Below are 13,372 nucleotides of genomic sequence, written 5' to 3' on the forward strand. Positions count from 1 at the left end.
GAATCAATTGATCTGAATCATCATCTAATAACTTAGCAAATTAAATAGCAAGATCTCCTCCTGGTGCACGTTGGCACGGCTAATCATATGTTCTCGTCACACGCACAAAGAAAAACATAGCCGCCCCCTCCCCCCCCCCCCCCCCCCCCCGGCCTTTTTGGGTGCTTTATGAGAGTTTAGATAGCGGGTGTTAGCACTGTAGGCACATGTGGGCATGGGGACACACATTTCTTTAGACGACTAGCAGTTAGAGACCTTTTTATGTTTCCTCTCTAATGTTTTGGACACAATAATTCGTTAAATTCCCTTTTTCCAAATTTAATTCCATAGAGGTGCCGCTAGATGCATTATTTGTCTTTTATTCTGTGTAGATAGAGGGACATTCTACTTGTCTTCAAGCTTCATATATAAGACAATTTCAAAGAGACAGTCATTTATGTCCTATGGAGTAAAATAGGTTGGAAGGTATATCTAATTTTCAGATGCTATACATTTTTGTTACTTTAGGTCACTTCCTTGAACCATTGATTATTTTAGGGGAAGGATCCTCAACTACGACCCTTGCTTTACAACTGAGATATGTGCATGCCTCATTGTATTGGAATTCTAAGTTATATATAATTGTGCAGTTTTAGATGATTGAAATATGACAAAACTAGAAGCAAATGAAAATAAAGGTATTGTCTGTTGTAGGAGATGAACTTAGCGTAGACTTGTTGACCCTTGTTTAGACTCATTATCACAGCCTTGATTTTTATGGTAAGTAACAGATCAAGTATTGTAATAATTATATTCTTTGAAACGAAACCAAGCTCAACTGGTAAGGTTAGTTGGACCCTTCGGCGCTCTTGTTAGACCAAGTGCTGCTATAGAAATTAGCAAAAAACGAGTTTGTCTATCATGCATGAAATACAAGTGTTAAAGCTGAACCATGCAATTTTCCTTTGATTTGCGTTGCAAAAGTACCCTGATAACATGGAACATAGATAGATTGATGCTTTATATATAAGTCTTATGATCCATGACATGGTGTAATAATAACAGTTTGCATTTACAATAAAAAAGCAGTTTGCATTTTGGTGGCTATGCATGATGTGTTTGTTCTTAAGAAATTCAGTATGGTCAGACGCGACAGATGATTGGTCATGAAAAGGGGATGAAAAACTTGCCTTGGCCGTGATGGCTATGATCAGAGTACAAGCGGAGAACAGCATAACATTGGCATGGACGACGGTGAGTTGGAGCCCCTCGATCTCGGCGAGCACCTTCACGGCCACCCCCTTGCTCTTCTCACAGTGAACCCTCACCATCACGTTCTTCTCGGAGAACCGGACCTCAATCTCCGGTAGCTCTTTCGTCGCTGCCGGCGGTGTGCCAGGCGACGCCGACCGCTGGGAGCCATCATCGTCCGCCGCCGCGGCCTCGGCATAGAGGCATGGCCTCTTGACGAGCACCAGGCGCGTCTCGATGCTCCTGCCGCTGCTCGCGCCGGCCTCCACGTCTTTGAGCTTCTCCTGAAGCTCCTTCACGTGCCTTGTCGCGTCCGAGAGGATCGTCGCCTTGTCCATCTGATCACAAATTAGCCGTTGCATTAAGTGATAATAATCTGCGTCGATCAGGCCTGATTGGCTGATCATATACATGGGCTGTTAGCAATAATCTTGACATGTGCGTGTGTGTCGCGCCATGGGTGTGTTCCTGGCATGCTTGAGTCAGTCATCAGTGTGTGTGTGCGTCGCGGATGTGTGAACGTGCGTAGACCAGCAGAGTTGCTGCAGAAGTGTCGAGTCGTGGACGTGCAGAGCTGTGTCCACAGGTCCGGAGCAGTGCGTGCGCGAGATGGCTCCGCTGCAAGCTGCTGCGTCGTTCGAGTCATAGGAGGAGGAGGTGTGCGTGGCGCACGATTTGCATAGGAGAGGTTGCGTCGTTCGGGCAAGCAACGGGCTCACGACGACGCCGAGCGGGACCTGCGGATCGTGGCGTGAAGCTAGGACGTGGAGGTTGGCTCCGAGTGTCCTTGGCCTATTTGTAGCCCAGTGCTCCTCCGTGACTTGTTGCCGGAGTTGTTTTTCAGTTTCAATCAAAGGCCAACATACAGGCGAGTTATCGCCGGGGCGTTCGTCGCCAGTTTTCTTGTGTCTACTGTTCATCTTCTTCCTTGGTCTGCTGGCGCGTGTGAGAGCTAGAGCGAGCAAGGGAGAGTGCGTGAGCGTGGAACGCGTGTTCCAGGGCAGCGCCAACAATTGGCATCAGAGCCGGTGAAGCCCGGAGGAAGTCATGGCCGGTGATAGCAGTCCCCCGCGTCCTTCTTCGCCCAAGAGGCCGAAGTTCAACAGCGGCAGCGGCGCACGCGAGGTTGTCGTGGAGCGCATCGTCTCCAACTCCGGCGTTGTCGAGGTGCCGCAGCTGACGAGGACCTACCACGAGTGGTCTTTGGTCACGCAGGTGAACCTCGAGGCGTTGGAACTCTGGGATGCCGTGGAGGTGGAGTGCAAGGACCGTGCCAAGGATCGGCGGGCGTTGGCCGCCATCCTGCGCGAGCAAGGGAGAGTGCGTGAGCGTGGAACGCGTGTTCCAGGGCAGCGCCAACATGGGCGTCGATTTATAGATCGAAGAGAGGCGCGGGAAATTTAATGAATCTGGAATTCTGGATCTCAGGATCACCGTACCTTCTTGAGGCCGGGGATGACGGTGGAGAGCTCGATGAACCGCTGGTTGATCTTCTCTCGCCGCTTCCGCTCTGCGATGATGTGGTCCTGCGCGTACGACGCCGACATGGATCCCACGCCGGCTCTCCTCGTTGGCGGCGCCCCGTGCCCCAGATCCGGCAGGCCGCGAAGGCCGTTGCTGCCAGGATGCGCGAAGGTGGTGGCGCCGAAGGTCCAGCTCGCCGCGCCGCCGCCGCCGCCGGAGCTCCAGCTGATGTTTGGTGCGTGGACGCCCGTGATCAGCTCCTGGACCATCTCGGCTGCGTGCGACGCCTCGCGGAGCGCTTGGAGCGAGGGGAAGGTAGCCTCGCTGAAGTCAAGCAGGTCGCCGGCGGCTAATCCAGCAGGCTGCTCGTGCTGCAGCGCGTTCGTCGCACACTTGATGAAAAGGCTCGTGTCCTCCATGTCGGCAGATGGCTTGGTAATTAACTGCAGCAGATGATGATATCCTGATTATATTAGTAACTCGATCAGAGTGCAGAAAGTTATATATAGGACAAAAGATCACCAAAGATAGCTTGCCATTCAGTACAGAAGGAACGAACATGCAGATCGATCACAAGGGCAGTACCAACCAGACTCTACCATGGAGTCAAAGACTTCTATTTATTGTGTTCTGCTGATATGACAGTATATTTATGGAAGAGAGAGGGAGAGAAATCATGACTCCAAGTCTTATTTAGACTCCAAGTCCTCACGCAAATCAAGAATGAATGTGAGAGAGACAAATGGGCCATATAAACCAAAGTAACACACTTTGTATTAGAAAGTATAGTTTCTTGTGATGGAGTCTTTGAGACTGACTCTATGAGTGGAGTCTGCATTGGGACTGCCCTAAAAAGTAGCCTAGGACTAGAAATAAATGTACTGCAAATTCATGAACTCAGTTACCTCCCAAATGATTTGGAAAATGTTGGCTTATATAGTAATGATCTAGTAACCATGGGAGAAAGTTCTTCCTCTATGAGTGGAGTAGCTTTTTCTATGCATCTAGCTAAAGAAACACTATGTCTAGATAACATAGCAAAAATTATGAATCTAAATTCGCCAAAATGGCCTACAGTTTTGAATAGAGCTAGGGAGTACTGCATATATAGAATCCTTGTCCACTTAGCGCAGGTTTGTAAATTAAATTATGTACGGTTCAAGATTCATCCAGAGAGAGGTTTTCAAATTCGATAATTTTACGTCACATTTTAATTTTCCTGTCAAGGTTTGATGTCTTTTTATGACTACTCACAGAGGCACAGAGCCGTGGCAACATCACGGTGGGACAGGATACAGGTAAGCGCACAAGAAATGTTGTTCACGCACAAAATCTTGCTAAATCTGCATTGAGGCCTACTCTCACAAGATCGATGCCATTGGTGAGTACTTGTGGAGAGTCTAGCTAGCGCGCGCGTGTGTGCGAACGCTAACATTTGTGGAGTATAATATAACAGATGAGTTTATTTGTGTATATTTGAAGCTTTTGGTACGTGACACCTCGGTTGCTTAGAGATCTATCTATCTTCAAATCCCATGAGACCTACTACTCCTTGTCTGTGCATTGCAGCATCCGTGCTATTAAGGCCATTAAAATACAGCTAAATAGGTAACTTGCCTAAATTAATTCACTCTCGATAGAGCTCGAGCTGATGCCACACATGACACGTATAGTATCGATTGGCTGAAATGGTGATTAATCAAGTGAATTACAAGCTAAGGTAGGATTGGTTCGTTGATGGGCGGACAAAACCCTGCCCGGCTACTTGGTTGCAGGTTGCGCTGCAGCTGCTGCTGCACAGCAGCCGATCGGCAGCTGCAGCTAGCAGCCAGCAGTTGGTTTGCTGGGCAGCTGAACGGCGAAGCGATCCCTATTCATACGGCCATGGTCATCGATCTGTCCCCTTGCATTGGGTTATCAAATGCATTGACATTTGACAGCAAGAGGAGATCGAGCTGGAGCTTTTCTTTGGAAGGGCAGTGACACTGTGAAGGGCGGGCACTGGCCGAAAGTCTGCAGGCCACCGGAGCTTGGGGACAGACACTCTGCTTTGCTGGCTGTTCCTCTAGCCAAACAACAGTATTTTTCTCTCACACCAAACCAGCACCAGCCAGCCAGCAGTAATTTTCTCTCACAACAGACCTGTAGTGTTTTGGCTATGTCTTGCGTTTGAGATAGTTGTGGCTGAAAAGAACTGGCGAACAGACATTCGCGCAAGGACTGCAGGAAGATCAGTGAATCTAGACATCTCGATGTGGAGCGCTAACAGCTAACGGTGCAAGTAATCCTTAATTACTTTTTTTGAGGCAAATCCTTAATTACTTGCTGATCTGGGACCTCACTAGGACAATCGCTCTCCACCCGGGACTCCTGATCGGATCGGCTGCTGTGGAAATGGACGAGCGACCAGATTTTTTTCACGGCTTCGGCTTCTCAGGAAGATCCAGCGCCCGGAAAGTTCAAGTTCTTTGGGTGGCTTGTGCTCCATGACTGCTGTTGGACAGTTGCGAGCTGAGGAGATGATGGCATAATTTGCAAATGGATGATAGTTGTGCTTTCTGTTGCCAGGAGTCAGAGACAATCACTCATCTTTTGGTGGCTGTTCATTCGCAAGAGAGATTTGTTATTTCGCATTTTCGCTTGCATTGGCAGCAGCTGACCCCAAAACCAAGCATTTTGTCTCGATGACCAGTGTAAAACTCTCTTATTTTATTTTTGTAAAACTCTCTTTACTCTCGATGAAATACCTTTAAAACAAATTTATTTTTTGCAAAGAAACTGTTACCAAATAAAAAAAATATTTGGTGGATCTGCTAGATAAAAAAATTGAATCACGCGGGCTGAGCTGATCGTGACACTTTTTCAGAATATAGACGACAGAACTACTCTCTTTTTTAACTAGTTTTCTTCAACACATACAGTACACACATTTTTTTTTTTGAAAAATATACAGTGACAACTACTGCTCTGGCATATAGATACTCTAGCATTTGTATAAAGTTAATTTGTACGGATTCAGGCTGGATTAGATCGGCAATAATTTAACATTATTATCCCTTTATTTGTGGGGAACTGAACATACAAATCAAGCCAGCCGGCGTGTGATGATGGTGGAGCCAAAGGGAATTGCATGTAATGACATTTCTGCGCAACAGTTTTGAGAAGGGGGAGATATTGTTGTCAAGGACATGTCATATATGATTTTTGTGTCTTTTTTTTTAAGGATGATGCGAGAGGCTGGTGATGATTGTATTTATTTATTTGTGACTTTGCTTCTAATATCCTGCTATAATCAATCTTCATTAAACATGGTTGAGAATGGGCAACGCCCACATACAACTTATTTCAATATGTTTTCGAGATAATGTTATCTATATTTGTGAATGTGCATTTACAGGTCTTTTTGGTTACAACAACTAGATGATGTTTCGTGATTGTGATGTACTTAGGCGACCAAGATCACCATAACTTGTTGTTGATATGCTTAACTAGTAAGCATGTAGGTGTAGGTGTTGGGGGGTATTTTTTTAAAAAAGCAATGCTTTGGTATTGGCTATAGCTCTTCGTCCTAGAAAGGTTTTATGCTAAAATAGATGATTGCTATGGTGCTACTTATACTTGCTAATCAACAGTAGACTGGTCGCACAGACGCACACTTTGTGTGTTTGTAGTTTATTTTGGTGTGCAAGCTCATATTATTCCCCTTGTTGGAGAGAAGCTCAATAATAGCTAGCCATGCCAAGAATGTCATTGCCTTCATTTCACGCCATCTGTCTGGTTGCTTTCTTCTTCTTCTTTACTTAATGGTAATTGTTTCATACGGCATCTTAAAAAATACTACTAATTCAGGTAATCTACGCAACCAAACATGCTAAATGCAAGTTATCGATCAAATACTCTAAACAAGTCATCCTTTTTAAAAACCAGCCCAAGGACCAAAATGCTCTTGTACTAAGGCCAATAATGAAGCATGAGCAAATGTGAGTGCATCGGTCTTATATTGGCTTCCATGGCTTTGTTCTATGCCACAATGCAAAGAATACAAAAAAGTTGATAAACTAAAACATATGCAACACAGATTCAGTTCGAATGATAGAAAATATGACCGACAAAGAGATGTTGTATTTTCTTTTTTCTTTTTGATGACTTCCAAAACATCTAGTTATATTTGAGTTGTTCGGTTCATATTTTGGATAATTCCATATATACTACATTGAATCGTTTGGCCTTTGAGATTTGTAGCTTTTTTAGATTTAGATAACAGAGGTAATTATCAAGAAAAGTCTACCAAAATGTATCACACCGGCCTGACCTGTTTCAATTTTTTTTTTTTGCCAATTGCATGATTGGACTTTTTTTTTTGACACAGATGCATGTTTCAATTGCATGATTGGACTTAGCTCCGTTTTTTCTGGCCCTGATCAAGTAAAGTTTCGACTTCTTGGACAAAATATTGCACGCTGAGGCCCAGATCTTGTATTTTAGCCATATGGGTACAAAAGACAGGTCCAAAGATGTAAAACGGGCTGTGGTGGTTGCGGGCTTGCGGCCCAGGAGAAGGAGACTAAAAAATTTGCTGCAAAGAAATCTCGACTCTGGAGTGAAGTCGTCATCACTTTGCTGTCTGCTCTGCTCTGCTCTGCTTGCGGCGGCCTTGGACTCCCCTGTTCGGCCATACCTCTCCCCCTGCCCCGCCTCCGGTCCTCGTCCTCGCCTCTGTTCGGCGGAGATCATGGGGCTACTCAGCATCATCAGGAAGATCAAGCGCAAGGAGAAGGAGATGCGCATCCTCATGGTGTAAGTTCCCTCCGCCCTCCATTTCCTTTTCGATGCCCTATGCGTCCGTTCCCCACGGTTCTTAGATTCGATCGGATCCAGTGCTCGTGCCGCCGGTCTCCTCAATCTTTCGATTGTCCTTTCGCATTGCTTCGTTGCGGCTGATGTGATGCGATGTGGGTTCGCCACAGGGGTCTGGACAACTCGGGGAAGACGACCATCGTGCTCAAGATCAACGGGGAGGACACCAGCGTCATCAGCCCCACCCTCGGCTTCAACATCAAGACTATCAAGTACCACAAGTAAGTGCCCCTTCCTTCCTCTTCCAGTCCACTACAGCACCTGTGCATTTGCATTTCTGACATCAAGTTGCTTGCTTTTGAGTGGAGTGTTATGTTAGGTCAAAGTCCCAAATGGAATACCTTGCTTTTTAAATTAAAAAAGGCGATAACTTGGTTCAGTTGATATGGTTTAGTGCCACTGTTGCAATATAGAATATCAAGAAGTTTTCATCAAGTTGTGATTATTTAGTAGACTCGTATATTTATGGGTGCATGTTTGTCTGATACAATGAGGTGAGAACCCTACCGCTGCCAACACAGTTTTTCCTCGCCCTAAGGATTACACTGTGGTTAGTTGCTTAATTAGTATGTTACAGAGTAGGCTTATCTTAGAAGTAAATTATATTGCAGTAGGGTCTATTGAAGATGTTAAGGACAAACTTCAATAGTGCTCTGTACATGTTCTGTCATCAAACAAACAGTTCAATGTTTTACTTGCGTTTGTAAACAAAAGTTACACCAGCCAGCAATTTGACAGTCTAGTTTTTGCATGTTTGTTCATACAAAATGGGGATCGGTTGGCATGTTGAGGTTTCTGGTCAAGTAACCAAAATGTTTTCCTGCAGGTACATGTTTATCTGATAAATTACATAAAAACACAATACATGGACTTTTTACCTTACTTGAGATAACGTATTGGACTTGTTTAGTGAGGGTCATTTGATATCATGCAGTGAGAATCCACAGCACTTTCTTCTCTTTGTCTACTGATTAGATTGCTGTTAATTTCTTAAGTAGAGAACTACAGTAGATCACTTTGTAACGTAAATTATGTGATAAAAGGGTCTGTTGAAGATGTGAGGACAAAATTCAACATTCGATCATTGTAGCCAACACATGTTCAACCATCAAATAAACAGCTTAATGTTTTACTTCTGTGTTTGTAGAATTGTGAAATGAAAATTGCACAGGCTAACAATTTGATAGTCCAATGTTGTGTGTTGGTTCATTGGAAATGGATACTCTTTGGCATTTTTTAGGCTTCCGGGTCAAGCTACCTAAAAGTTCTGCTGGAGGTGCATTTTCATTATTTGAAGTTTCAACTACAATAAGTTTTGGTACAGTGTTGAACTTTTGGAATATTCAGTTCATTATAACTTTTGACGCAAGTTTTTAGTGCAGCGTTGACCTTTAGAAACATTCGGTTCATCAGAAGAATAGACACAAAGTTTCGAGCACTGTAGGTTGCAGACCGTCAATGCCATTCTAACAAATACCAGATATAACACATGTGACCATCATACTTTTGCAAGTGGGTCTGATTAATTAGTTTAATTCGGTGATATTCTCAGATACTCATTGAACATTTGGGACGTTGGAGGACAGAAGACTATCCGGTCTTATTGGAGAAATTACTTTGAGCAGACTGATGGGCTAGTTTGGGTGGTCGATAGTTCAGACATACGAAGGCTTGATGATTGCCATGCTGAACTCCACAATCTCTTGAAAGAAGAGGTATGCTATTACCAGACCTCCAAGGGATAGTGACGAAATGAATATTTTGCTATAGTTCTATAAATTTGCTGCATAAAACATTGTTGTCCTTCAATGTCATGGGAAGATGACTGTAATGTCTGCTCTTAAATATTTTGTTTCGAATGACCCACTATAATTGAGCAGTGCTAAACTGCTAATGGATTAGTATGATGGCCTGTTTATTGAATGATAGGCTGGTACTGAAATAGCATTTCAAACATAATTGGTGATACTAGTGAAGAACTATGCTATGTGTTTGGCAGTAAAGAATACTGTCTCTTTGCCACCATTGAAATATTCAGATAGTATTCCAATTGAATGATCCTTGAAATATTGATTTTAACAGAGACTAGCCGGAGCTTCATTGCTAGTTTTTGCAAACAAACAAGACATACAAGGAGCTCTAAAACCAGCCGAAATTGCTAAGGTAATCAAACTTTGGTTCCTACATATGCATTAGAGACTTGTGTTGATTTTACTGCCTCTCGTATGCTTTTGTTACACAAAGGCTGCAGGCATCAAACAGATTTCATATGTTAAGTGTAATATCATGTATGAGTCAAGGGTAGTTTAGTCTTTTCCTATTCTAGGGTTTGGGTGCTCTCATCTGTATTATCCCCTTTGGGGCTATCCAATAGGCATACAGTTTAATCCTCTCTTCTGCTCTCTATTCATAACATCATAGACCAGTTATGTTTAGCTGCATTGATCTTACTGTCAGTGATGTCGTTGTTACCATGAGCCACACTCATGTTTGACAAGATTCTGCTTGGATTTCAACCCAAAAGGATTTGCTAAATTGAATCTAGTCTAGTTATCACCAGCTATACTCTCCGAATAGTTATAAAGCGTATCAGTGTCCAATTTCAGTATATTCTGTCATAGTTGTTTATCCACTATTCAGTCATGTGTGATCTGTTATTCTGTTCTGCATTTTGCTGTTTCAAAAAGTACAAACCTGTAAACTAGATTTGATCGATGGTATGTAGTTCTCCTTGGGTTCAGGACTCCTGCACCCCCATCATTTTTATTGTCTCAATGGAAATTGCTGTGGAGTTCTCAGGTAGTGTTGAAGCGAATGCTCCCGAATTTTTTGTGCAAATTGCTGTAAGAAGATGGTGTGCTATGAAATGTAGGGTCGCTAAAAATAGAGTAGCATAACTGGGGAAGTAATATCTCAGCATTTTCAGTGTTATGCAGTCCCTGTCTCAGCAACAATTTGTTTACTCTGCATTTAGCTTATTTTGAGTCGGAAGTGATCGTGTTTCACCACAAGGGATCAGAATTTTGCACTGGCTTCATCCATCTACAGACAGCCTAGTAAACCACTTGCTCGCCAGGAACAGAAGGGTCGATCAAGTGCAGGAACTACTTCCAGCTAGGGAAGGCAAGACTCCAGTTCTCCATGGCAGACGGCCGACTGACTCGCGTGCCTTCCTTTCAGGTTCTGAATCTGGAGGTGATGGGCAGGAGCAGGCACTGGAAGATCGTTGGCTGCAGCGCCTATACCGGCGAGGGGCTCCTCGACGGATTCGATTGGCTCGTGCAGGACATCGCTTCTCGGATCTACGTCCTTGACTGATATTTTGTCATACCCTGTCTCGCGTCTGCTCTTAAGTAAATTTCATGTCATTTGGCCCACCTATAATTGTATAGTCCTAATGATTAGTATGATAGCCCATTTAGTTAATGATAGGGGGTCTCCTGGTTAAGTGAACGTGAAACTTCATCCTCTCCCCCCTACCATTGGGCACCAAATTTTAATGTGCTATTGAGCTTACTGAAATAGCATTTCAAACATTGAGGGTGATACTAGTGAAGAACTATGCCATGTATTTGGCAGTAAAGAATAATGTCTCTTTGCCAGCCTAGGCTAAGAATTTTATGTATTCAGACAGTGTTCCAATTGAATGATCCTTGAATTATTGATTTTAACATAGGCTAGCCGGGGCTTCATTGTTAGTTTTAGCAAAACAAACAAGAAATACAGGGAGCAATAAAGCCAGCTGAAATTGCTAATGTAAGCAAACCTCAATTCCTACATATGCATTACATGCTTATGTTTATTTGGCTGCTTATTAGACAAACGCTGCAGACATCAAACAGATTCCATAAGCCAGTTATGTTTAGCTATACTGATCTTCATATGCTCATTTACTGTCAGTGGGGTCATTGCTACCATGTGCCACACTCATGTTTGACAAGGTTCTGCTTTGATGTAGACCCAAAAGAATATGCTCAATTGAATGTAATTATAACCAGGTATTCTCTTGAATAGTTCTATAGCGTGTCAGCATCCAACTTTGCAGCCATAGTTGTATGTCCACTATCCAGTCATTTGTGATCTCTTCTGCATTTTTTCTCTTAAAAGTATGAACCTGTAAACTAGATTTGGTAGAATAAGCAGATGTCTGATGAAAAGTAGGGTTGCTACTTGCTAGCAATATAGTAGCATGATTGGGGAAATGGGGAGGTAATTCTTTGCTGTACAAATATACGGCTTGCGCCATTTTCAGCTGTACGCAGTCTCAGCAAAAATTGCTTTACTCTGCATTTAGCTAATGTTGAGTTGTTAACTCGAAGTGATAGTGTTTTCCAGTAATTCGAGTTTTGCCTTACAGGTCCTGTGAGCTTCCTGGCATTTATCACCACATAGACCAGCTACTCGAAAGCTTGCATTGTTGGTTTCATCCATGTACAGAGACCCTGGTAAAAAATCCACCTGCTTGGAATTGGAAGGCTCGGCCAGGCGCAGGTCTTATTAGCTGTTTGCCTGTTTCCACGAGGCTTGGGAAGGCAAAACTCCAATTCTCCACGGCAGATGGCCTACTGATACTCCTGTGGTTTCCTTGCATGTTCTGAATCCCGGAAGATCGTTGGCTGCAGCGCCTACACCGGCGAGGGACTCCTCTACGGATTCGATTGGCTCGTGCAGGACATCGCTTCTCGGATATTCGATTGACTCAGATTGGCTCGTTCTGATATTTTGCCATGCTCAATTTTGTTTCGCCAGTCAATGTAAAAAAAAACTGTTTATCATAAATGTTGGAAGCGCGTAAAATCTCTCTCGTGTCTTTGATATGTGAATTCGCTCATCCGTCAGAATGCACGCACATCAAAACCAAATCAGAGCACAGCGAGAGATGCGAACAAAAACCTTGCTCACTCTTTTCTTCTCATTTCATTGCGGAAACGACTCGGGAACGGTAACATGGGAACCAACAGGTAACACGGACGGACACTAAACTCTGGGGTAACTCGGATCAAATGGTAACACGAACACTAATAGATATCTAGGATAACTTGGCTGCCAGCACGGGAGGGCCACCCCATTAGTTCCTCCAGTTGCCACCGGAGTCACCGCGGCTGCCGTAGCCACCACCGCCGTAGCCGCCCTCGCGGCGACCGCCGCCGTATCCGCCACCGCCACCGTCGTAGCCGCCGCCACCGTAGCCGCCCTCACGGCGACCGCCGCCGCCGCCGTAGCCTCCCTGGCGACCGCCGCCGTAACCGCCGCCGCCGCCGCCACCGCCGCGGGATTGGGCCTGGTTGACGGTGATGTTGCGGCCGTCGAGCTCCTTGCCGTTCATGGCTTCGATGGCGTCGAGCATCGACTGCTCGGTTGAGAAGGTGACGAAGCCGAACCCGCGGGACCTCCCCGTCTCACGGTCGGTGATGACCTGCAAGCAGACGAACAAAAACAACAGGATAAGCGGGGAAGTTCGATTCGGGGGAAGTTCGATTCGGGGGAGCTCAGATCCGGACCAAAACACGGCAGATCTGGCGAGCCACGGCGCGGATCTAGACCGGCAGAAGCAGGACCCCATCACAAAACCGTCCTAAGGCGAGACGGAGCTCGAAGAAGCGAACGGACCTTGGAGTCGAGGACGTCGCCGTAGGAGGCGAAGGCCTGCTGGAGGGACGCGTTGTCGGTGGCCCAGGCGAGGCCGCCGACGAAGCAGCGGTACTCCACATCCGCCGCCGCCATCTCCCCTTCCAACTAAAACCCTAGAACCGAGGACTTGGTAAGAGGGGGAGAAGCCAACCCACCTCTGAGAGAGCACGGGGAGGCACAGGGTGCCCTA

At 45.1% G+C, this 13,372-nt stretch overlaps 3 protein-coding genes across 3 annotated transcripts; 1 reads left to right on the forward strand and 2 right to left on the reverse strand.

Moving 5' to 3' along the window:
- Positions 1-394: 394 nt before the first annotated feature.
- LOC120647715 (transcription factor bHLH18-like) lies at positions 395-3,132 on the reverse strand. Its single transcript, XM_039924573.1, has 3 exons — positions 2,670-3,132; positions 1,166-1,568; positions 395-399 (listed from the first exon to the last, which is right to left on the reverse strand). The coding sequence occupies exons 1-3, from the start codon at positions 3,111-3,113 to the stop codon at positions 395-397; spliced, it is 852 nt and encodes a 283-aa protein (XP_039780507.1). The 5' UTR covers positions 3,114-3,132.
- Positions 3,133-7,275: 4,143 nt separating this feature from the next.
- LOC120648377 (ADP-ribosylation factor-like protein 2) lies at positions 7,276-12,316 on the forward strand. The gene is made up of 5 exons (XM_039925138.1): positions 7,276-7,491; positions 7,662-7,772; positions 9,104-9,266; positions 9,634-9,714; positions 10,732-12,316. Exons 1-5 carry the CDS (start codon positions 7,427-7,429, stop codon positions 10,867-10,869), a joined length of 558 nt encoding a protein of 185 aa, XP_039781072.1. The 5' UTR covers positions 7,276-7,426; the 3' UTR covers positions 10,870-12,316.
- Positions 12,317-12,429: 113 nt separating this feature from the next.
- LOC120648378 (glycine-rich RNA-binding protein 2-like) lies at positions 12,430-13,372 on the reverse strand. Its single transcript, XM_039925139.1, has 2 exons — positions 13,162-13,372; positions 12,430-12,967 (listed from the first exon to the last, which is right to left on the reverse strand). The coding sequence occupies exons 1-2, from the start codon at positions 13,273-13,275 to the stop codon at positions 12,620-12,622; spliced, it is 462 nt and encodes a 153-aa protein (XP_039781073.1). The 5' UTR covers positions 13,276-13,372; the 3' UTR covers positions 12,430-12,619.

This window comes from Panicum virgatum, chromosome 9K (genome assembly GCF_016808335.1).
Source record: "Panicum virgatum strain AP13 chromosome 9K, P.virgatum_v5, whole genome shotgun sequence".
Classification (NCBI taxonomy): domain Eukaryota; kingdom Viridiplantae; phylum Streptophyta; class Magnoliopsida; order Poales; family Poaceae; genus Panicum; species Panicum virgatum.